Below are 26,389 nucleotides of genomic sequence, written 5' to 3'. Positions count from 1 at the left end.
ATAAAGCACAAATCATAAAGCCTGAGTGTGTTATAGTCAACAGACCTCAAAGCCCTATAGCACTATATACATAAAACTCTAGAGCCTAAAAGCCCACAAGCTGTACAGTACTAAAGGTCTAATTGTCAAAAGTCCTTAAAGCCATATATTCTAAATGATAATATTCTACAGCCCTAGAGCAATACAGCCATAAGACCCTGATGCCCGAAAGTTAACAGTCCTAAAGGCCTATAGCCCTAAAGCCATAGATTAAAGCTCTACTACTCTCCTAAAACCTTAAAACATTAAAGCCCTAAAGCATCAGAGAACTGCAGACCAATATTCATAAAGCCTTAAAATGTAAAGTTGCTGAAGCCTTATAATCCAGAGCCCTGATACCCTACAGTCCTGAATGCTTAAAGAGCTACAGCCTAAAATGTCTACAGGATCAAAATGGTGCCCAAAAATATCACACACCTACACAACGTTCTTCTAGATGGAAAGCCGTGGCAAGTGCACAATATTACTCCTAGGCATGTTAAATATTTTGCTGTATCATATATTGTATAGTGTGACAGCAAATACACAGAAACTGTGATGCAGGAGCAGCAAAAAAAAATAAAAAAAGCTGCCAACCTTCCCATCTGACTCATAACTCACTCACGTGCGCACAGACATACATACAGTTCAGTCCAGTGGTTGCTGTAGCAACGACATCATAAATGAGTCATTGTGGTAATAGAAGGAAGATTTACAAAGAATAAATGAGACATGATAAAATATACAACATCATCATGGACAACTCATAATACAACTGTAAGAGAGTGCACAGAACAAGAGTGAACATTGCCGAAAAACACTGCTGTTCATCACTGCCATGGCAACGGGCTGTGGCAAGGCAGCAGTGGTTGTCAAGGTAACCCTGTAAAGGACAAAAAAGCAAGTGTGCATGCAGAGAAAAAAAAATTGTGTATGAGAAAAAAAAATCTGTGTGTGTGTGTGTGTGTGTGTGTGTGTGCCTGCCAGTGATAGAGTTGCTGTCCTAGTTGATAGCATCTCCTTATAATATCCCCACCTATTTACAGTAAATGTACTTTACACTCCAATCTCCATATAGGACTGTATGTAGTGTCTTGTTTCAAAATGTTCTCATTTAGTACTTTTACTCAATATTCAATTTGATTTTATTCAACAAACTTTGGTAGGCGGCACGGTGGTGTAGTGGTTAGCGCTGTCGCCTCACAGCAAGAAGGTCCTGGGTTCGAGCCCCGGGGCCGGCAAGGGCCTTTCTGTGCGGAGTTTGCATGTTCTCCCCGTGTCCGCGTGGGTTTCCTCCGGGTGCTCCGGTTTCCCCCACAGTCCAAAGACATGCAGGTTAGGTTAACTGGTGACTCTAAATTGACCGTAGGTGTGAATGTGAGTGTGAATGGTTGTCTGTGTCTATGTGTCAGCCCTGTGATGACCTGGCGACTTGTCCAGGGTGTACCCCGCCTTTCGCCCGTAGTCAGCTGGGATAGGCTCCAGCTTGCCTGCGACCCTGTAGAAGGATAAAGCGGCTAGAGATAATGAATGAATGAATGAATGAATGAAACTTTGGTAAACTCAATGGCTGCTGTCCTTCAGTGATGCATTTAAATAACAGTGCAGGATTCTGTCATATACCTTAATGCCACCCATAATATGGCATGCTATGATAATATGACCATATCACCCAGCTCTAACTCATCCTGTTGCATAGTCAATAATATAATATGGGTCAGCATCACATACAGAAAAGCATCTCTTTCTCTGTCACTCACTCACTCATGCACACACACACAAACACATTAGCTGACCAATAAAATTCCCCACTCAGTAAATCAAAAATCCCTGCTCATTTCACCGAAACACGCACACTATTTTATTCAATGAGAGCAAACAGGAAATGCCAGGTCATACAAAGACAAATGTTCTTGTTGTTTTTTAATGTAATAGTAGATTCAAAGTGACAGACTGAAGGGACAAAAGCCAAATTAGACAGATGTGTTTTGTCCCAAAGTATCACAATGACTAAAAAAAAAAAGAAAAAAAAATTCAAACAATAAGGCTCATAATAACAGTCTATTATTTTCTGGTACTGATGTAGTTATTTTCAACAGCAACAAGAACAAACTCTCAAAAGTCGAGAAGGGGTGAATTGTGGAAGGAGGTAAAGAAAAAAATAAATGAATGACAGATGACAAATTACAGATTACAAAAAGTGGGTTACATTTCAAATTCAAAAGTGTGTAAATCCATAGTGTGTAGTTCCATTGGGTGTGTGCTAAGCCAAGCTGCTGACTGCTCAATTGTTGTAACACCCGTTCTGAGACTGTCAGCCATCAGTTGAAATTTCATCAACATGCTGTGGGGTTCAGTAGGAAGCTTCTGATATTTAAAAATAATATACATTTTTAGAAGGGGGGGGAGTTTGTAGTTTGTTACGCACTTTGAGTTGGGCTCATCACAGAATCAGGGAAAAGTAATAAGCAGTACAGTATGTGGAATTAGCAGTAGTTATCTAATTTTACACACACACACACACACACACACACACACACACACACACACACACACCACCTGTTTACATGAGAAGTTTCACACTTTAACTAACATTCAAGTGGTAATTTAAACCACTCAGCCTGGACACACATTCCTCTGCATACCAAGCATAAAACAGTAAAATGTGTTTCAGCTCATGGCCAAAGAAATCTCTCTCTCTCTCTCTCTCTCTCTCTCTCTCTCGCCCTCTCATTCTGCACACACAGATGTAAATGTGTTTTGTCTACACACTAAGATAAATTAACTCATAATATGTAATAACAATGATTATTATAGCACATGATGTTGGGTTGACATACCACAGAACTTTGTGCTCTCTCTCTCACACACACACACACACACACACACACACACACACACACACACACACATCCGTAAAATGAATTAATGACATGGTCATGGTGTGTAAACCATTTAATCCTACCATTCTTTTGCTGCACAACTGAGAATGATAACGCTCGGATCACTTACTACGTGATTCAGTCCTGTTGAGGCTTTGCTGCGTGCGTGTGTGTGTTGGGGGGTGATTGTGTAAGTACACTCTGAACATCTGGAGTGCATTAAAGGAGCAGCACATGGAAATACCACTCATTCACCACCATTTTACTCATAAAGGGACAAAGTAACACGAAAGCCCGTTCTCTCTCAGGGCAAAACAGATCTCACATGTGACCACAGTCACCAAACTTTTTAATCACAATTTTCCAAATTCCATGTCATTCTCATACCGTACCAGTCTCATCAGTCAACTACAATTGATTTTAAGAATAAAGTGAATTCCTAGGTGACCGCTATGATTCTCTGTGCAAGAAAAATTACTGTTAGATTGGGAAAATGCACAATGTAAAAATAAAAGATTTAGCAAAAGCCTCACTGAGGAATGTGTAAAACGGAAACACACACACACACACACACACACACACACACACACACACACACACACACAGCCTGTAAACAGATGTGCGGTAGATCAGGAGATTCCAACTCTTGATGTTCAGCACCATGTGGAGAACTTCCTGATCTAATACGACTAATGCACAATCAATAATACTCCAATACTAATAAAAATAATGGTAAATAATTTAAGACCAAATCTCATAATGAACAGAGATAAACCACGTCTGCTGTGGAGCACAACTGTACTGTGTCCCAAATATTGGTGTTTGATAAAAGAGTATTTATTAGAACTCTTTTTGAGAAATGTTAAAAAAAAACTTGTGGTTTGGAACTATGTACATCTATAATGTACATAGGTATCATATTACTAGGTATCAGGTACACCTAGCATATGGGTCACTTTAGGAATAACATTACTGACTGTTGCCTGTCTATTGCTACACTATATGGCAAAAAGTTTGTGATCAGCTGACCATCACACCCATATGTGCTTTCTGAACATCCCATTCCAGATGTAGTCCCCCTTTGCTGTTATAATAACCTCCACTCTTTTGGGAAGACTTTCCACTAGATTTAGGAGCATGGCTGTGGGGATTTGTCCATTCATCCACAAGAGCTTTAGTGAGGTCAGGCACTGATATCGAGCAAGGAGACACTGGGAACAGTCAGTGTTCCAATTCATCCTGAAGGTGTTCAGTGGGGCTGAGGTAAGGGCTTTGTGCAAGTCAGTCAAGTTCTTCCACTCCAACTTTGGCAAACCATGTCTTCATGGACCTCACTTTGTGCACAGGGGCATTGCCACGCTGGAATATGTTTCATTCCAGTGAAGGGAAATTGTAACACTACAGCACACAAAAATGCGTTAACTAGCTTATTTAAAGCAATTTATGAAAACAGTAGCCTAATAGTCAATGATACACAAGCTTACAGGAAACGCTTATTAATTTGGTTGAACAGTGAAATGTGTTAAAACTATGACCGTATCATATTAAATGTGTCCTGAGTTTCAAACCTTTTGTACCACTATTTATTTATTTATTTAACAAATTGTGCCATCAGTTATTCAACATTTTGTGCTAATATGAGTCTTTTACTGAAAACAGCAAATCTGTGCGACATTCTTATATTAGGTAGCTAGCAGTAGTGCTTGGAATAAGGTATTTATGCATTTGTACTTGAACTGGATGACAATTTATACCACATATATTAATGTGCTCCTTCCAACATGTTAACATTTGTATAGTAACCTTTCATTCACAGGGACTTGCATGTCAGATTCTTCACATAATCTAAGCTTAATAATAAGTGTTGTTGTTTTTTTTAATGTGGACATTCAAAAACATTAACTCCATCTATTATCTATACTGCTTATCCAATGAGGATCACAGGGAATGGAAGCCGATCCCAGTTGACATGGGGCTAACACAGAGACAGACTGCCATTCACACTCACACTCACATCTATGGGCAATCTGCATATCTTTTTACTGTCAGAGGAACCTGGAGGATTCACACATACCCCTTTTTGACCAACAGGGCATGGGTTTTGAACTGGTTCTGTTCATGAATCTTTGAACCTTGGTGCCAGCTGGCGAACCGGCCCATGTTTTCACCAGTTTTGAGCAGAACTGTTGTAATCAAGGATGCGTCATGAACAGAGGGTGCTGCACAAGTCATAAGGGGAGTAAACGGTAGTAACAAGATGGCAGTATGCACTGATTACCTGCGAGCTTTTGTTCTGTTATTGCAGATATTTGTTTTCGGTCCATTTTTTTCTGAAAATGTACCCTTTTCCATTGCATTCTCCATTGCTGTGTTCTGCCTGCTCTCCAAACTAATGGCATGCCCACTGATGTCACAGTTTGTGCTGGGAAAACCAGCTATACTTCAGTTCCAGCTAGGAACCAACTTTTCAGGTTCCAAACCAATTTCTTTTTGGTTAAAATGCTCTGGGGTGGGTTTCCCAAAAGCCTTTTAATGCAAAGAGCATCTTAACTAGGAGGGAGAGTGTTCATCGTGATGCTAACTCTATGATCTTTGTGCTACGATGCTTTTGGGAAACCCACCCCTGAACGGTTAAAAATTTGGTGCATAAACAAGAACAGATCCCATTCCCTGTTGGTCGAAAAGGGGTCACAGAAAAGTCCCCGGTTGATCAGCAGGTTCAAACCCAGAACTTTCTTGCTGTGAGGTGACAGCACTAATTACTGCACTACAATGCTGCCAAAACATTAACTATTTAACAATTATTCACCAAAGGCGAGGTGAATATTGGTGAATAATAACTGAGATGAAGTTGAGGATATTATTTGCCTATATTCACTGAGCCTGAGGTGGATAATTGTTTTAGGATAAATACACCGGTGATTTATTAAAAAAAAAAAGGATTAAAAAATAATACTTTATTTCAATCTTCAAAAGTGGCATGCAAGTGTAATGTGCGCAGACCTGTGTCACGTATCTACACCGAGTCACAATTCCACCTTACCTTTGAATAGTTTTAGAGCAAACTTTATAGAATCTATAGTGCTTTTAGGAACAGCATTTTCTTTCATAATTTCTAATTCTTCCTCACTTACGGTGACGAAGCACTTGGCCACCATTTTGCCAAGTAACTAGAGGTGATTATCGAGAAATGATCTGAATCTCTTGACCAAGCACCACACAATTTCCTATAATCACCTCCATATTTATATTAAAACCTGTTATTAGACTGTTGTGTCATTCATGAATAAATAAATAATTGTAACCATAAGCAAACTGCTGTGGTATAAGAGGAATAAAAAAAAAACTTCACCTTGTCATTGATGAGGTTCTTGCAAACCTAATCACTGACCAGGTTTTATTGTCCAGGAGTTTTATTCTTTCCATGCTACTGATGTTATGACAAAATACATCACAAAACACATTTTGAGGTATATTGAGCATTGTTGCTATATTTATAACAGATCAATATAGTAACAAGTAACTTACTGAATGTTAAAGCATATAGCTTACCAAGAGAAGATGATGTTTACGTTCTGTAGATAATAGAGTGGCAGCTACAATTATCAACACCTTAACGATCTTTTGGCCATTGCAAAAGTAGAAAAGCCATTCAATACGTAAATTGTGCATGAATAATTACTCAAACTTCCACTGGAAAAAAAATGAGCTGATTCCCAATTACTTAGCGTATCAGATCACATGACACCGTTCCACAATTATTGACACCCAGATGGTTATTTATTAAAAATAATAATAATAATTGGTATGTGGCATTAAGTTAACCAAACATATTTTTTATTTAAAATTTGTTTTCCATAGACTTATTTTTAATACAAAATATCTTTTATATAAATATATCGATGTAGGTGCTTACGTAAATAAGGAAGGAATTCTAATGTTTGTAAACAAATGAACTGATAATGTTTAACCTGTGTCAGAAAATCTTTTATGGCCCTTTTCCACTACCCTTTTTCAGCTCGCTTCAGCTCACTTCAGCCCGACACGGCTCGCGTTTTGACTACCAAAAACCAGTACGACTCAGCTCGCTTCAGCCCTGCTTAGCCCCTAAAACTCGCACCGTTTTGGAGTGGGGCTGAAGCGAGCCAAACCGTGCCGAGTGAGGCTGGGGGCGTGAGCAGACACTCCCCTGTGCACTGATTGGTGAGGAGGAGTGTCCTCACATGCCCATACACGCCCCGCGAGCGCGCTGGGATCTGTAAACACCGCAAACCCGGAAGGAGAAGAATTACGAGAATTTCTGAAGCCTTATGCGCCTCGCCTCATCTATACGCTCTTGCCAGTATTTGTCCGCGTTGTCGGTGACAACAAGCCACAGCATCAAGACCAGCAACACTAACGACTCCATGTCCTCCATGTTTATTGTTTACTATTCGGGTCGTGAGACTACCGCTTAAAAGATCACTGATGTCACTGTTTGCGCTGCTTAACGACATCACCTGACCACCCACTTTCGCTAACTCCACCCAATGTGTCCACCCACTTCCAGCCAGCACGGTTCAGCGCGGTTGTAGTCGAAATGCAACTCCAACAGCCCCGCTCAGCCCGACTCAGCACGGCACGGCTCAGCCCGACTCAGCCGCGTTTGTAGTGGAAAAGCGGCATTTGTTTCACTTTCTACCCACTTTCTGAGTATTTTCGTAGATCACATTTTGTTAATCATTCATTGTTGTTTATATTAATTTCTAGTTTTGCAGTTTAACAATAAATGTCAACAGGCAATTGACATTGTAACCACATGAAAATCCAGGTCAAGGGTCTCATGTCATTCCTTGAACTAAAACTTTCTATTTTTACATCTAAAAATATAAAATGTCTACTTATATTGTAATATGTGGTAGATATTGACAACAAACTGCAAAAAATAAAAAATAAAAATTCTGAATGGAATAGAAAAATCTGAATATTTCAAGCATGTAATTTTTAAATGCTAGGAATTTAATTCTGGTCTAATTCTATTTATTGCAACAGGATTCCAAATACTCTATAAGCATTCCATTCTGTTATGAATCAGAAAAAAATGATGATAAATCACAGCACTTTTATTTTTTTCAAGTACTTCATCTACTTCAACAATGTTACACAAAGATCGATACATAACAGTTGTAAATGTCACTTAATTTCACAGGGTGTCGATAATGGTAGACACCGGTGAAAGTGATCACTATTATCGACACCTCACGAGACTTCTCAAATGCGCGTTTAGATACAAAATGGCGACTGTCAAATGAAAGCGTAAAAAACAAAGTAGGTTTCGACAAGGATATCATGAAATATCGGTGAATTTGATCAGTAAAAACATGTCCATGATCTTTCCACCATGCTTACCTGCGATGAAAACGTCCGGGTTTTCCTCAAATTGCTGATCGTGCTAAAAAAAAATCCATCTCAGGTAACGAGCTGCGTCATCAGACGACAAGATCAAAGAGCGGGGGGGTGGGGGTCTTCTGGTTGATTAATTAACCAATAATAACTGTTGTAACTGAAATTCACATTTGTAAGATTGTTTTTTACTGGTAAATCTGAAAAGGTGTCGATAATTATGGACTGCCGATAATTGTAGCTGCTGCTCTACACAAAATTGTTACTGAAATCTAGTAAAATGCAGCAATACTGTTTTGCTGGCACTTCTTGTGCAGAGACCTAAAATAAAAATATTGTGATGTGCCTGTACTGCTTCTTATAGTCGATAAATTATAATTTTCGTAGTTCACTTCAGTCATACTTAATTCTTGTTAGCGAAATTTCGCTCGCACGGTAACATTTATTGCTGTACAGTATACTAATAAAAGCAACAGGTGGTGTTAATAATAGGCCGAAATACATCAGTGACAAGTGACAAAATCGATTTCTACTCTATATCATACTGTCCTGGTCAAAAACGGATGTAATGTGCATACTCTGTCATTCTTCTATGCAGGATAGTCTGATTATGCCGAGAGAGAGAGAGAGAGAGAGAGAGAGAGAGAGAGTCGCTTTTAGGACCCCCTGCTCTGCTTCCTGAGGAGCCCAAATAGAGAAAATCAGTGTTATTCCGCAGGGAGACTAAATCACCAGCTGAGTTAAAGGCTAAAATGGAGCCGATCTGATGTAACTTGAACAGCTCGTACAAATGTTCCTGCCTTACTCCAGAGTCTGTTGAACAGCTGGAGCTGTGAGTGACTGAAGAATGTGTAGGAGCCGAAATAGATACAGAATAAACGCGGATCCGCTTACCTGCAGTCTCTCAGTCGCAGGCTGCCACATCGTAGCGGATCAACGGCACCGACCGGGTTCCTTCAGTTCACATCTGCCTGCTCAGGCGCTCTGCTTTCCCTCTTCTCCTGTGCTGCTTCTCCTTTTTTTTCTTTTTCTTTTTTTTAATTCCTCCAAAATATGCCGAGAAAACACACGCAGCGAATTCCAGCGGTACGGGAGGAAGAAGCTCCGCCTGCGAAAACATACGGCTCTTCCTCCCTCCTCCTCCTCCTCCTTTTGCGTTTTTTATGTGTACTCCCGCAGTGTCCAGCAGAGGGCGCGCTTTGTTTACGGACTCTGGATTAAAAAGGCGAGTGGCGCCCACTGAGCTCTATGGGAGCCATTCCACCGAATCGGTGCCATTTCCGTCCCCTAGAAAATTATATGTATAAATACACATAAAAATGTACTTTAAAATACATTTCCTTATTACGCAGAATGTCCTGCACATTGATCTGATTTCAAATTTAAGATATACACTACCGTTCAAAAGTTTGGGGTCACTTTGAAATGTCCTTATTTTTGAAAGAAAAGCACTGTTCTTTTCAATGAAGATCACTTTAAACTAATCAGAAATACACTCTATACATTGCTAATGTGGTAAATGACTATTCTAGCTGCAAATGTCTGGTTTTTGGTGCAATGTCTACATAGGTGTATAGAGGCCCATTTCCAGTAACTATCACTCCAGTGTTCTAATGGTACAATGTGTTTGCTCATTGCCTCAGAAGACTAATGGATGATTAGAAAACCCTTGTACAATCATGTTAGCACAGCTGAAAACAGTTTAGCTCTTTAGGTGGGGTTTACATTAGGCCGTATCAGCGGATCATCAGATTAACGTTTTTAAAAACGATTAGCATGCACACAGCAACGCCAATACACGATTCGCGTGCACACAGCAACGCCAATACACGGATACGCTAATCACATGACTAATTCGGCACGTAAGTTGAAATGTGTCAGTGCGGCTCATCGCTTCCTCCTCAGCGGCTGCGCTCCAAATCACTCCGCCCTGTGCAGCTCACAGAGCGCGCGAGTGAAGCGCACGAGCAGTGATTCGGGACTGAGCCGCTGTGCGCAAGTCACTTACCACTTGCAAGTGGAAGGATGGCAAGCCTAAAGACAATCATAACTACACAATGGGCAGTATTTGCATCAGTATTTGCAGTATTTTCATACTTTTATACTCTTTAATGAAAGGTGATACAAGGCGGAAGTCCGCGCCGTTTTTCAGCAGTCGCGTCACATGACCAACGCCAGCGAATCAGGAAGGTGGATGTCACAGTGACGTTGTCCAATGACGACGCCAGCTAGAGCTCAGCACAGCGTATCCGCGTATTCTCAATGTTTACACAGCACCGGACCAGACACGATCTGGATTGAATACGTGGACCCTGGCGGATTCCCGTTTCCAGGCGTTTTAATGTAAACGGACAGTGCATCCGCGAAGAAAACGAGACAGATACGGTCTAATGTAAACTTGGCCTTAGAGAAGCTATAAAACTGACCTTCCTTTGAGCAGATTGAGTTTCTGGAGCATCACATTTGTGGGGTCGATTAAATGCTCAAAATGGCCAGAAAAATGTCTTGACTATATTTTCTATTCATTTTACAACTTATGGTGGTAAATAAAAATGTGACTTTTCATGGAAAACACAAAATTGTCTGGGTGACCCCAAACTTTTGAACGGTAGTGTATAATTGTAAGGATTAATAAAAGCTACCTAAAACACTGAAAAATAGCATGTGTTACCTGTCCCCACACTCTATCTTTATATTTAACTATGAAATATTATGATTTAAATCCTTCAGAAACAGTATTTCTTTTGCACTGTTGTGTGACTCCTATCCATGGTTTAAATATATATATATATATATATATATATATATATATATATATATATATATATATATATATATATATATATATATATTTCATAAGAAATCCACAATATCTTAGTTAAAATACACCTTTTAGTTTTTTAGTTGTGGCCCTGGGTTTTCACTCAGTCCTGTTACCCAAACATATTACCCCATCTGACAAATTTGGAACATTCCATAAATCACATGCTCAACAGGAAGTTATATCAGTTGTGTCTCCTGAAGGCCATGGGAAGACCAAAAGGTAGTTCTCTCATTTACTTTTCTGTATATTTGATGATTTTTTTAACTTTGACTGATAAGCTGTACTCGAGTTGAGGGGGGATGGGGGGGGATCCCCCCTGGAATAAAAAATGGTCAAAATCATCCCCCCTCTAAAACGGTCATCCCCCCTCCCTTCCCTTGAGCAATTTTATCAATAAATGTGGACATTACTTCTATTTAACATTGGAATTAGAAATGCAATTCCACGTAGCCTTGCTGAAACTGAGTATACAATAAGCTACCGCAAGAGAGGGCACGCGCAAGCGAAGCGTTGGAGGAGGTGACATTCAGTTGGGGTTCCGTTATTTTTTATTTCATTTGGCATCAGTGACAACAGCGGATTGCAGCATCATGGCCAAGCGGAGTGGACAGCAAGACCTAAGCAAGTTCGGATTTAAGATCGCAAGAAAAAACATTTCAGGAGGTAAGTCAAGAGTTACGAATATCAGTCACACTTTCTGTGAGCCCACTATCATGCTGTAAAGTTACCGATATGTAGCCTAATTTGTGGGCGGCGGATAACAACACAGCTATCATAATGAATGTTAGTTTGGAGTCTAGCCAGCTATCGATAGCTTACTCAGGTTCATGTTAGCTTTGATTTCTTGTATAAGGCCATTAATTTAATCAGCCTGGACGTTTGTTTGTTATTCTTCAGGCAACAAAAAGTGTTATTCAAGACAGGAAGGCTAAAATAAACGACACTAGCAGTTTTGAAGGCAGTTTTGAAGGCTTCATTGCCTCATTAGAAAGCCGGTCACAACATGTAAGGCAGAGCAGGATTGGTGTAGGACTCGACAAAGTGTCTGCTAAAATGCAGCTTTCTTTTTCTTCGTCATAGGCTCTTCTTCTGTCTCCTCAATGGGCCTTTTCCCCTTTCCAAAGAAACTTTCCAAAGATGCCTGCTTTTAACTCATTTTGCTAGCTTGTATCCAGTATGTATCAAAGTGCTGGTATGTATCGAAGCAAAGTATCAAAGTATCCAAGGCAGCTCCTTGGTAACCGTCAACGTTAAGGTGTCACGTGACCTAGATAACAGCGGGAATCAACGTTACAGAAAGAATCCGGTCATTTTTCAAAGCTCAAATCCTCGTTCAGATAATAAATAAATCAGAAATAACATTATAATTATATTTAATTAAATTATCTTATCCACTGCTCTTTATTCCAGATGACAGTCAGCAGCAACTGCAACACAGTGCGACAGGAGCTGGAGGGGACCCGGAGTGTGAGACAATACAGGAGCAGGAGCAAGCAGGAGAACCAACAGCTGAAGAGCTGAAGATTTACAATTTACTGTTGCTTGTTTTAGCTTATTGGTTACCTACCTACCTCTGTATTTAACTCAATGTTCCCAATGTTCAGCTTTGAATAAAAATTCTATTGACGATATGAAAAGATTCAGTTGTTCATTTACATTGCCTGCTGAGGTTTTAATAAATTATTTACCAAACGATTTAAAAGGAGCCTACCATGACTATGAAGTTGCACTTCAAATTTGTCATCTGCATTTCACCCTAATATGGAGAATGTGGTAGATATGTCAGCCAGGAGACTGACTAAATATGACACATGACATCCACACTGTGCATGTTTTACAGTAAAATACCAGTGTATTATGTTTTTTACAACAATAAAAAGGGTACACAGTGTGTACTACACACTTTATCAGCACAAAATACTGTATGTCTGGTAAATGAACAAGGTCCACAGACCTACGTTGTGTGCAAACCCTCCTAAAAGCAAACCAGTTTCCCACCGACGGACCGACCGATGGGTCGACACGTGACTAAAAATTTCACAATCCCCCCGGTTTGATTTCACAACTCGACCACTGCTGATAAGGTCAATGTCAACATACTGTCCTGTTACTTAAATTATTTCTTAGATATTTGTTTATTTTAAAAATACAGATTTTTGGTAAATCACTAGAATGTGCTAAGTGTGGTCATGCTATTAGCGATGACGCCATGTGGCTTAATTCCATGTATTAGCTAATCCTAGGCTAAAAACTCACTCCTGTTACTTTCAGAGTTTTGGTAACAGGACTGAAAAAAATGCAGCCATCTTTGACTTCCAAACCTTGTAACGTAGCCTGAGGTTGACCAATACACATTTTGAATAGTTAAATATGTGTGTTATTATAATCAGTGTTGAAAAGATATAACAAATTAAGTTTAATTTGGGAGTGGTACAACAAGCAAATGGCACCCATTCGGTGGAATGTCCCATATAAAATCTGGAGAGCTCATTGGCTCGTCAGAGTGAAGCCATCTGGCCGCCATCTTACCACTTGCTTCGCGTGGATTTGGCTTGTGTTAAACCATCGTATCTGGTATCTTTATAGCGCTCCCCTTCACTATTATTGTTTTTTTCCCTTTTCCAGTCCAGTCTCTGATCGTTTTTTTAAACAGCTCTTTTACTACTATAATTATTTTTAGGGAGACTATTTCAGTTTTTCTCTTATACAGTGTATCTTTCTCTTTCGTATAGTTCTTCTTTCCACTCTCTCTCTCTCTCTCTCTCTCTCTCTCTCTCTCTATTTATTTATGATACCAACACAAAGGCTGTACAATACTTCCTTTTTATTTTGGACAGTTGTTGAAACAGGATGATTTTCTCATGCTATTTGCCATTTTCATTTCATTCTCACAGTCATGTCTTAACAGTATTTATTGGTCACATAATTCACTGTCACAGTATTCATGCAGCTTGCGACCAATGTGACCAATAAATACTGTTAAGACATGACTGTAAGAATGAAGTGAAAATGGCAAATAGCATGAGAAAATAATCCTGTTTCAACAACTGTCCTAAATAAAAAGGAAGTATTGTACAGCCTTTGTGTTGATAGATAGATAGATAGATAGATAGATAGATAGATAGATAGATAGATAGATAGATAGATAGATAGATAGATAGATAGATAGATAGATAGATAGATGAAATATATGAAAGAGAAAGATACACTGTATAAGAGAAAAACTGAAATAATCTCTGTTGAAATAATTATAGTAGTAAAAGAGCTGGAAAAGAGGGGGGAAAACAATAACAGTGAAGGGGAGCGCTATAAAGATATGTAAGGAATGGGAGTAAAGGTGAGAAAATAAGAGGAGGTAATGAAAGGGGGAAACAGTCAGGAAATACTTTTCTTGGGGCAAATTTGATCAGATACAATGATTTAACACAGACGCCAAATACACAGACAGAGAGGAGGAGTATAGGAGCCTGGTGAGGGACTTTGCCATTTGGTGCAACAGGAACCATCTGCAGCTCAACAACTCAAAGACCAAGTAGCTGGTCATTGACTTTGGGAGGTCCAGACCAAGGTCATGAACAGTTCTGACCGAGGGAGTCAAGGTGGAGGCTGTGGATTCCTACAAGTACCTCGGGCTGTGGCTGGACAGCAAGCTGGACTGGACTTGCAACACTAACCAATTGTACAGGAAGGGACAGAGCAGGCTATACTTCCTGAGTAGGCTGCGGTCCTTTAACATCTGCAGGAAACTCCTGTGGATGTTCTATCAGTCCATGGTCACCAGTGTCTTGTTTTACACCGTGGTGTGCTGGGGGGGCAGAACATCCAAGAAAGACACGTCCAGGCTGGACAAACTGATCAGGCGGGCTGGCTCTGTGGTCGGCATGAAGCTGGACTCTCTGGTGACGGTGGCAGAGTCCTCTTCTATGGACAAACTACTGAACATCATGGACGATGCCAGTCACCCTCTGCACACCGTCATCAGCAACCAGAGGAGCCTGTTCAGTGACAGAATGCTCCTTCCCAAGTGCAGGACTAACAGACTTAAAAACTCCTTTGTCCCTCACACCATCAGACTGTACAACTCCTCTCTGGGGGGGGGGGGGGGGGGGGGGGTAACAGGAGGACAGAGGACAGGAAGGAGCAGTAGCCTAGCCTGACAAAAAAGCAATACTGGACAATGTGCAATATAAATGTGCAATACCTCTCCTGCTGGATATTTTTTCATATCATACTTAATTTATCTAGAAGTTCTCTCTTTTTTCTATTCTATTCATCCTATAATGATGCTACTGGAATTTTAATTTCCCTGAGGGAACCCTCCCAAAGGGATCAATAAAGTTCTATCTAATCTAATCTACATGCGATGCGAGTGGTAAGATGGTGGCCAGATGGCTTCAGTCATTTCTACAGCAGGGAATAGGCTGTGAGCTCTCCAGATTTTATATACTAGTAGAGCTCAGTGGTGGCGCCATGTGAAATTTTAAACGTAGAAACATCCGGGGTAAGGTCATGAATATTAATTAAGCTGTGCACAAAGCCGACATGTGGTTGGCTGAAGCGAGACAATGTTGCTAAGACAACCAGAGTGACCTGAGGCTTCTTTGGTGACAGCTGTCACTGTCAAAACCTACCGGATCTTTTTTTTTTTGCCAACCGGATCTTCTATAGGGTGATATAGACCATAGTGTCACATAGTTGTCTGGTTATAAACCAGACAACTATGTGGCACAGGTTCCCATCAGTATCTGTATAAATTACGGTTGAAATGTAACCTGCTCTCCTCCTCTGTCACCTGCCCCGGAAAATTCTGGCTGTATAACCCATGTGAAATGGGGCTCCCAGATTAATCAAAAGCTGTGAATAAATATTTAGGTGTTCAGTTCAGCAATCTGAATATTTTCAAAGGAATATTACGACTAGTTTAAATACATCATTAAAATAGGTGCTTTCTTTTTTCTTTTTATTTTTTTTTGTGTGTGTATGTGTGTTTTCCATACCCAGGGGCGTAGCTAGGATTTTTCGGGGGGGGGTCATACATTGACTGGCAGCCTGAGTACATTATACAGGGCTCGAAATTCGCAGTGGTCCAGTCGCCCGAGACAACTTAATTTGTCATTTGGCGGGTAATTCCTGTCACTAGCCAGCCCGGCTAGCTAGTTGAAAATAAAAAATATATATATGAAGCGAAGATTCAGACACACCGTAAACTAAAGCTGCCACATATTAAGCGTGTGCCGTGTCTGTGTTAATCGATGTGTTTATCAACAGGACGGAAACTACCGAAGAATTCCGAATCATATCGTGTATGAGTCAGGCTGTCGTTTTTTTCACTACTGCACATGCATATGACGCATCTCATTGAATATCGCAGTAATCACGTGTAGTATTGGACCAGGTGGATGGAGCACAGAAGCACGGCAGGCCAGAACTGAGTTCTCAATGAACTATTTATTGCTAGCTTTTCAGCCTTTTATCACTTCCCAGCCACGCGTGCACACACACACACACACACACACACACACACACACGTGTTCTGGCTGGGGAGAGAGCGCTCCTTTTCTCTGCTCTCCTCTCCTTTTAAAGGGCGCAGTCACTGGGGAAGACACACAAACATAGGTTAATCCCCATCAGGTGCAATGATTCCACCACTTACCTTCCCTGACTCCGCCCTCCATTCACAGACTGACACTTGGCCACACCTGCGCTGCCACATCACGTTATCAAATTCAATAGATGTGGCCACATTATCACCCATTTAAACACGTGTTTTTGTTGTTGTTTACGTCTACATCTGCCAAAGCTACGTTGCGATGTGGAATTTTCTGAAAGGTGTACAGAAACCACCAGAGACAGGGACAAAGCAACCTCGGTCTGAAGAGGAGAAAAAGGACGTCGATAAAGCGTACGAGAAGGAGAAATGACAAAGGACTTATAAGCAAACATGGGAGCAGGGTAGGCCTTGGCTGCGATACGATTTTTATGGAATAATTAAATTTTTTCAAGTTGATTCCTAGTCAATATGAAGCTCCTAATGCTTTCTCTCTCATAAATGGTTAAATACAGAAAGCATGTTGGACATACACTACCGTTCAAAAGTTTGGGGTCACTTTGAAATTTCCTTATTTTTGAAAGAAAAGCACTGTTCTTTTCAATGAAGATCACTTTAAGCTAATCAGAAATACACTCTATACATTGCTAATGTGGTAAATGACTATTCTAGCTAAATTCTACTAAATGTCTGGTTTTTGGTGCAATATCTGCATAGGTGTATAGAGGCCCATTTCCAGCAACTATCACTCCAGTGTTCTAATGGTACAATGTGTTTGCTCATTGCCTCAGAAGGCTAATGGATGATTAGAAAACCCTTGTACAATCATGTTAGCACAGCTGAAAACAGTTTAGCTCTTTAGAGAAGCTATAAAACTGACCTTCCTTTGAGCAGATTGAGTTTCTGGAGCATCACATTGTGGGGTCGATTAAATGCTCAAAATGGCCAGGAAAATGTCTTGACTATATTTTCGATTCATTTTACAACTTATGGTGGTAAATAAAAGTGTGATTTTTCATGGAAAACACAAAATTGTCTGGGTGACCCCAAACTTTTGAAAGGTAGTGTATTTTGGGTGCTATAGTCATGGTAGTAAGTATATTTGTTTTCAATACTCATACACCAAGTTGCCAAGTTTTCCAATATATTATTATTTGTTGATATTATATTATGGTGCTCTGTGTTGTTCTCATTTATGCATTTAACAACAGTATCAAAATACTCGGGTCTTGAAATAAATGCACATTAGTCATGAACAATGGTAACTACTCTCTTTTGCGTTATTTTTTACAGAAGTAAAATTCATACATGAACAAATTTTGGCTAGTTGATTTTCTGTTTGGCTAGTTACTTTGGAAGGTAACTAGTCCGGCTGGCTGGTGAAAAAATATATGAATTTCTAGGCCTGTTATATAACAAAAAAATAATTACCATTGCTAGTTTTAGATAGCTTAGAAACTGGCTCTTCCATTATTGCTGTTTCTTCCACGTTTTCTTGATGTTGTGTTCTAGAAACGGCACACTAAAACTTAGCTTCAAAGCCACGAAATGCAACTTTGATGGAAAAAAATATATAATAAATTGCTTACCTCTCTTCACGTCGAAAGAAGGAGGAAAGTTTTGCTTGTTTTGACATGACAAATTATTGACACAAGAGGAAATAATTTGCAACTAAAAAGACTGCAGCTACACTGGCAGTTTGACCATGCTTTCTAGTGCGATCGTGTTGCGCTTGCACAGAACTGTGTCAGTTCTGCGTGCCTTGGCTTGCGCACCTGAAGGCACGCCTAGGGCACCTAATGAGCTCCGGCACGTGCACCGTTAACAAAGAACACCTGTCTTTAATCAAGGAACTATATTTGGACTATTATAAGGACTGCGCCCATGCAAGGACGATACGAAGTATTACGCCACATCTAGTGTGCCTTACAGAGCCTTCTTTCCTCTCCCTGTTCTTGTCGACCTCCTGGTTTTTCGACTCCTGTTTCTTGTCCCTTGATCTTGTATAGTTTTGCCTCTGATATTCTGTCCGCACCTCGATTGACCTCCTGCCTGTTTCCTCAATTACGACTTTGCCTGCTGTTTCAGACTGTTTGCCTGTTGTGTGCGTTTCACGCACTTTATGCTCATATCGCACTGTGTATTATTTGACATATCTGCACTTACAGTACATCCGCCTCTCCCGCACACACTCTGACAAACTGGGTTTTCGCACCCAAACCACAGGAAGTCCATATAAGGTTATAGAAACCCTAATGAGGCTGAGGTGACAATCTAGTTTTAAAAAAATGTTAGAAAAATTACAGTGGGCGCTTTTCTAATATTCTTACGCGGCTATTGAAAAAATGTATGGTCTGACAAAGGGGGGGTCACAGGCACCCCAGGACACCCCCCCCCCAGCTACGCCCCTGATACCATCCAAACTTTTTCTGATTTGGGGTTGTAGCTCCCATCTGTGATGGATGTTCTAGTCTTCCTCAAAATTTACAACATACTGGTCCACATTTTATAAAGGCATAACAGACTCCTTTGGGATTGATATAAGTACTGGTTTTTAAGCATTTGTTTATGTGTTCAATAATTGGACTTATGTATGATACTCAATTGTGAAAGTTAATGCTAATTGTCTCATAAACATATATATATATTGTTAGGACTAGGACTGTTTTGGCCTCTAGAGGCCGCTGTTATTTCCTTTTCATGTCGTGTTTATTTTGGCCTCTAGAGGCCGCCACTGTTCCTGTGTTTTGTGTTTGTGTTAATTGCCTAATTATCTTCACCTGTGTCCTTAATTAGTTTGTCTATTTATACCCCTGAGTTCAGTCCTCTTGTCACGGAGTCTTTGTGCTGTTATGTTTATCTCCAGTTTCCTTTGTACTGTGTTTTTTGATCTTCTTAGCTTTTGTATTTTTGCACTTTGCTTTTCTTTTGGATTTTACTCTTTGTTTTTTTTTTGTCTTTTGTTTTGCCCTGTATATAGTGTATATAGTTTAAATAAACCTTTTGATTCTTTTTCTACTTCCGCCTCACGCCTCTGCATTTGAGTCATCCCCCTGGTGGCCTAGTGGGGGTTTGCTGGATTATCACACCAACGAACCAGGTTCGAATCCCAGCAAAACCCTAACAGAAAGACTCCGTCATGACCGACTCAGCAGAGGCTGCTTCAACTGTCTACCCGGCCAACCTTCAGGGAATTATGGCAGCTTTGACACGCTTCGGAGCGACCATGGACGCTCATGGACGTACGCTCACCAGCCAACGTGAGGCCCTCGCTCACCACGAGGAACTGCTTCAGCAAATTGGGAAAACCCTGGCACAGCTGACATCTCTGCCTGCATCTCCTGCTCCTGAGCCAGTTCCTGCTCCTGATCCAGCTCCCACTCCTGCTCCAGTGCCTCCTGCAATGCTGCCTTCTTCACCTCGCGAACCCAGCCTTCCTGCACCACAGAGGTATGACGGCAAGCACAGTGAGTGCCGAGAGTTCCTTACCCAGTGTCAACTCACCTTTGAGCTTCAGCCTACCACCTACACTACGGATCGCCGCAAGATTGCCTTTGTGATCACCTTATTAGCTGGTAAGGCGCGAGCCTGGGCTACTGCTATCTGGCAAAGACAGGGACCTGAGTGCTTTGATTTCCAGCTGTTTTCTGAAGAGATGCTTCGGGTCTTCGATCAGGCAGACATCGGTACCGACGCAGCCCGAAAGCTCATGTCCATCCGGCAAGGAGGAAGCGTCGCAGATTACGCCATCTCGTTCCGAACACTCGCAGCAGTAAGTGGATGGAACGAGACTGCCCTGGTGTCAGCCTTCCACCATGGTCTGTCTGACCCCATCAAGGACGGTCTGGCCTCTATTGGATGCCCAAGTGACCTCGAAACCCTCATCTCACATGCTATTCGTCTGGACAACAGGATGAGAGAACGCCACCAAGCCTTGAGCCCCCCCAGCCTCCCTACCTCTACCTGGAGACCATCTACCTCCTTCAGTGACTGTCCAGAACCCATGCAAGTGGGTCGTACTCGCCTCTCCGCATCTGAGAGGGAGCGCAGAAGGAGGGACAAGTGCTGCATCTACTGTGGCAAGCCTGGTCACTTCCGAGCATCATGTCCCGAACTCTTGGGAAAAGGACCGCCCCGTCCAGCCGAGGGAGGGTTGTGACGGGGCCTACCCTCTCTCCCGGACTCCCTGGCCAAGGAATCTACATCCCGGTCTCCATCTCCTGGGGTGAGTCTGTCCACTCTTGTCAAGCTTTGATAGACTCAGGGGCGGCTGGGAACTTTATGGATATTCACTTCGCCCAAAGCATCAATATACCTACTGCACCTCTTGAAGTCCCTCTGTCTGTGTCTGCCCTCGATGGCCAAGCGTTAGGTGATGGAAGAGTCACTCAAGTTACTTCTCCAGTTTTCCTCCAGTCTCAAGGTCACAAGGAAGAAATATCCCTGCACCTGATTCCTTCACCTGAGTTCCCAGTTATTCTAGGCCTTCCTTGGCTTACTCGCCACAACCCTCGCATAGACTGGGTAACAAGCCAGGTTGTGGAATGGGGCCCTGCATGCCATGCCTCTTGTCTGCTCTCTAGCTCTCCTGTGTCTCCTGCCGAGCCCCCTGATCTCACCGAGTTATCTCAAGTTCCCACAGAGTACTGGGATCTCAAGGAGGTATTCAGCAAGAGCAGGGCCGCCGTTCTTCCTCCGCACCGGGCCTACGACTGTGCCATCGACTTGCTCCCTGGGACTACCCCTCCTCGTGGCAGACTGTTTTCACTCTCTCAGCCAGAACGCAAGGCCATGGAGGAATACCTCAAAGATGCCCTGGTCTCTGGGTTTATTCGACCCTCCACTTCACCTGCTGGAGCCGGCTTCTTCTTTGTCGGTAAGAAGGATGGGGGGCTCCGACCATGTATTGATTACAGGGGCCTGAATAAGATCACTGTGCGCAACCGATATCCCCTTCCGCTGATGTCCACAGCTTTCGACCTGCTCCAAGGCGCCACCGTCTTCACCAAGTTGGACCTACGGAACGCATACCACCTCATCCGTATCCGACAGGGAGACGAGTGGAAGACTGCCTTTAACACCCCGTCTGGGCACTACGAATACCAGGTGATGCCCTTCGGACTCACCAACGCACCAGCTGTTTTTCAGGCCCTAATCAACGACGTCTTAAGGGACATGATTAACCTATACGTTTTTGTCTACCTCGACGACATCCTTATCTTTTCCAAGACCGTGCAGGAGCACCGCCACCATGTCCGCCAGGTTCTCCAGAGGCTGCTACAGAACAATCTGTTCGCCAAGGCCCAGAAATGCGAATTTCATGTTCCCGAGGTCTCCTTTCTGGGATTTATTGTACGGACAGGCCAACTCCAAATGGACCCTGCCAAGACCCTGGCCGTCCGGGATTGGCCTACTCCCAAGTCCGTTAAGGAGGTTCAGCGGTTCTTAGGATTCGCTAACTTCTACCGCAAGTTCATCAGGAACTTCAGTTCTGTGGCAGCACCCATGTCAGACCTCACCAAAGGGACAGGTGGATCTTATGGCTGGTCTCCTCAGGCAGAAAAGGCGTTCAAAGACCTCAAGGACCGCTTCTGCACGGCACCCATTCTGGTTCTCCCGGACACCTCCCAACCATTCATCGTGGAGGTGGATGCCTCGGACAGTGGTGTCGGCGCGGTGCTCTCTCAACGTTCGGAAGGAAAGCTGCACCCCTGCGCTTACTTCTCCCACCGCCTGAGTCCTGCTGAGTCCCGGTACGATGTGGGGGATCGAGAACTGCTAGCGGTCAAACTGGCCCTTGAGGAGTGGAGGCACTGGCTGGAGGGAGCACAACATCCATTCCTGGTTTGGACTGACCACAAGAACCTGGAGTACCTCCAGCAAGCCAAGAGACTGAACCCTCGACAGGCTAGGTGGGCCCTGTTTTTCAGTCGGTTTGACTTCACCCTCTCATACCGCCCCGGCTCCAAGAACACCAAACCTGACGCACTGTCCAGACTGTTCTCTGCCACTAACAGGGAGAATGAAGTCGGGCCTATTATCCCTGTGTCCCGGATTGTGGCCCCTGTCCGCTGGGGTATTGAGGAGGCTGTCCGACGAGCCCAACGCCAGGACCCCGGTCCTGGGACGGGGCCACCAGGCCTCTTGTACGTCCCACATCAAGCCCGGGCCAAGGTTCTCCAGTGGGGTCACTCTTCCCCTCTCACCGCCCACCCGGGAGCTCGGAGGACCCTGGACTTCCTGAAAAGACGCTTCTGGTGGCCTAACATGGAGAAGGAAGTAAGGTCATTTGTCCTGTCCTGTGAGGTTTGCACCAGAACCAAGAACCCACGACAGCGTCCCCAGGGTCTCCTGCATCCTCTGACCATTCCCCGGCGTCCCTGGTCCCACGTGGCAGTCGACTTTATCACGGGTCTCCCTGAGTCACAGGGTAACACGGTCATTTTGGTCTTAGTTGACAGATTCTCCAAGGCCTGCCGCTTCATACCACTGTGCAAACTCCCCTCTGCTCTTGAAACTGCGAAACTTTTGTTTAATCATGTCTTCCGAGTCTTTGGTCTTCCACAGGACATCGTCTCAGACCGAGGGCCCCAGTTCTCCTCCCGAGTGTGGCACGGGTTCTGCAAGGTCATCGGAGCCACTGCCAGCCTCTCCTCTGGGTTTCACCCACAGTCCAATGGTCAGACGGAGAGGCTCAACCAGGACCTGGAAACCACCCTGCGAGGCCTGGCTATGGATAACCCGACATCGTGGAGCACCTGGCTGCCATGGGCGGAGTACGCCCACAACACCCTGCAGTCATCGGCCACCAAGCTGTCGCCATTCCAGTGCCAATTCGGGTTCCAGCCACCTCTGTTCCCGGACCAGGAGGAGGACGCGGGGGTGCCCTCGGTCAACCAATATGTGAGACGGTGTCGCAAGACCTGGAGCAAGGTCAGGAAGACCCTCATACAGACCTCCAGAACCAACCAGACTCAGGCCAACCGCCATAGAAGACCTGCACACGCTTTCCGCCCTGGGCAGCGTGTTTGGCTGTCCACTAAGGACCTTCCACTGCGGGTGGAGAACCGCAAGCTTGCTCCTCGCTACATTGGCCCCTTCAAGGTGGTGCGCAGGGTGAACCCTGTCTCCTACCGGCTCCAGTTGCCCCGGACTCTGAGGATCAACCCCACTTTCCATGTTTCCCTGTTACGGCCCGTACTGACGTCTACGTATGCCCCTGCCCCTAGGAACCCCCCACCCCCCCGCATCTTCCAGGGGCAGACTGTGTTCACTGTGAATCGCCTGCTTGACTCCCGCCGGGTCCGCGGCGGGTTGCAATATCTGGTGGACTGGGAGGGCTATGGTCCTGAGGAGCGCTGCTGGGTTCCTGCTCGGGATGTCCTTGATAAAGAACTATGTCGGGACTTCCATTCGGCCCATCCGGATCGCCCTGGGAACGTCAGGAGACGCTCCTAGAGGGGGGGGTCCTGTTAGGACTAGGACTGTTTTGGCCTCTAGAGGCCGCTGTTATTTCCTTTTCATGTCGTGTTTATTTTGGCCTCTAGAGGCCGCCACTGTTCCTGTGTTTTGTGTTTGTGTTAATTGCCTAATTATCTTCACCTGTGTCCTTAATTAGTTTGTCTATTTATACCCCTGAGTTCAGTCCTCTTGTCACGGAGTCTTTGTGCTGTTATGTTTATCTCCAGTTTCCTTTGTACTGTGTTTTTTGATCTTCTTAGCTTTTGTATTTTTGCACTTTGCTTTTCTTTTGGATTTTACTCTTTGGTTTTTTTTTGTCTTTTGTTTTGCCCTGTATATAGTGTATATAGTTTAAATAAACCTTTTGATTCTTTTTCTACTTCCGCCTCACGCCTCTGCATTTGAGTCATCCCCCTGGTGGCCTAGTGGGGGTTTGCTGGATTATCACACCAACGAACCAGGTTCGAATCCCAGCAAAACCCTAACACACACACATATATATATATATATTTAAAAATTGGAATTCTTTTTCTTATTTATATTTGAAGTAATTCAGAATCTCGTGGATTGTTATGACTTCAGCATTTAAATGTTGCCTCAAGCCTGTTAGTTACATTACAGGCATTTAGCAGATGCTCTTATCCAGGGTGACGTACAACATACCCAGAGCTCCCTGTGGAGCAGGTGGGGGTTATTTGCCTTGCTCAAGGGCACTTCAGCCAGCCCTGCTGGTCCAGGGAATCAAGCCAATAACCTTTTGGTTTCCAAATCTGCTTCTCTAACCATTAGGCCATGGTCAGTGAAGTCTTGTAGAGTTCCTAATGGTCAGTGAAATCTTGTAGAGTTCCTTTTGGCCAGTATGCTTAAGTGTATTCGTTCATTTTGTTGTTTGGGTTAGTGTTTGTAATGTCAGTTTGGTTAAATGAAAGTATTCCTCGTAGGCTTATTTTTGCCCCCTTTTGCCAATCAAAATCATTTTAGACCCCCTGACTTTGCTTTGAAAAAGTGAAGCCGATCTTTTAAAACCTGTCACAAACATAATTTTTTTCTTGTGTTGTCTTTCTAGCTTACTAGCTAGCTAATATTATGTTCCAGTGTAGAGCGCCAGCATGGGGTTTTTCCAAATTGTAACAAACCAATTGTCACAATGGTTTTGACAACTCTCATGTGTAACTATTATTTCTACATTTTGCTCCCTCTACATTTTGTTCCGTCTTTTTTTTAGCAATTTGTGATCTAACTTTTCCCCATTGCAGTGCACTTTATTTCTCATGCTCTGTATGCTCTCATTCCATATCTCTGCAACTCCGCTGCAGCACTCCTGCACCTCCCAAGAGGGCCCCACCTCACACTTTAGAAACCACTGCCTTAGAAGAGTGTTGGTCTTGGAGTACACTATCCTGCAAAATTAGTCAAAATTAGTTCTGCTGCAATTAAGTAGGTGGAGTTGAAGGTGAACATTTGAATGATCTTTTTTTTCCTCCTTGAGCCTGTCCCCTGAATTGCCACCCTTAGCCCATGTTTACATTAGACCGTATCAGCGGATCATCAGATTAACGTTTTTTAAACGATTAGTGTGCGCACAGCAACACCAATACACGATTTGCGTGCACACAGCAATACCAATACACGGATACGCTCGGCTCCGCAGGCATCCTGCGCTCCAAATCACTCCGCCCTGAACAGCGAGTGCCCTCTGGAGGGTGCACACTCCGGCCTTGCGCAGCTCACAGAGCACGCGAGTGAAGTGAACAAGCTGTGATTCGGGACTGAGCCGCTGTGTGTGTGATCCCAGTGCATATCACTTACCACTTGCAAGTGGAAGGATGGCAAGCCTAAAGACAATCATAACTACACAATGGGCAGTATTTGCATCAGTATTTGCAATATTTTCATACTTTTATACTCTTTAATGAAAGGTGATACAAGGCAGAAGTCCGCGCCGTTTTTCAGCAGTCGCGTCACATGATCAACGCCAGCGAATCAGGAAGGTGGATGTCACAGTGACGTTGTCCAATGAGACGCCAGCTAGAGCTCAGCACAGCGTATCCGCGTATTCTGAATGTTTACACAGCACCGGAGCTGACACGATCTGGATTGAATACATGGATGCTGGCGGATTCCCGTTTCCCGGCGTTTCCAGGCAGTTTAATGTAAACGGACAGTGCATCCGCGAAGAAAACGAGACAGATACGGTCTAATGTAAATGTAGCCTTATACACAAAGCTCCACCCCAGAACCAATGGTGGCTCATTGAGTTCAACTACAATGAGC

General features: G+C 43.2%; 1 protein-coding gene across 1 annotated transcript in view; it reads right to left on the bottom strand.

The window, feature by feature from the left end:
* Positions 1-9,407, bottom strand: part of pid1 (phosphotyrosine interaction domain containing 1) — a 73,819-nt gene extending 64,412 nt beyond the window's left edge. The window contains exon 1 of the mRNA XM_060923559.1: positions 9,177-9,407. Coding sequence (XP_060779542.1) covers positions 9,177-9,206 — 30 coding nt within the window. The 5' untranslated portion in view covers positions 9,207-9,407. The remainder of the gene's footprint in view (positions 1-9,176) is intronic.
* Positions 9,408-26,389: the final 16,982 nt, after the last annotated feature.

This window comes from Neoarius graeffei, chromosome 6 (genome assembly GCF_027579695.1).
Source record: "Neoarius graeffei isolate fNeoGra1 chromosome 6, fNeoGra1.pri, whole genome shotgun sequence".
In the NCBI taxonomy this organism is placed as follows: Eukaryota; Metazoa; Chordata; class Actinopteri; order Siluriformes; family Ariidae; genus Neoarius; species Neoarius graeffei.
Note: the sequence above shows the minus strand (reverse complement) of the source record. Positions and strands in the feature narration are given on the sequence as shown.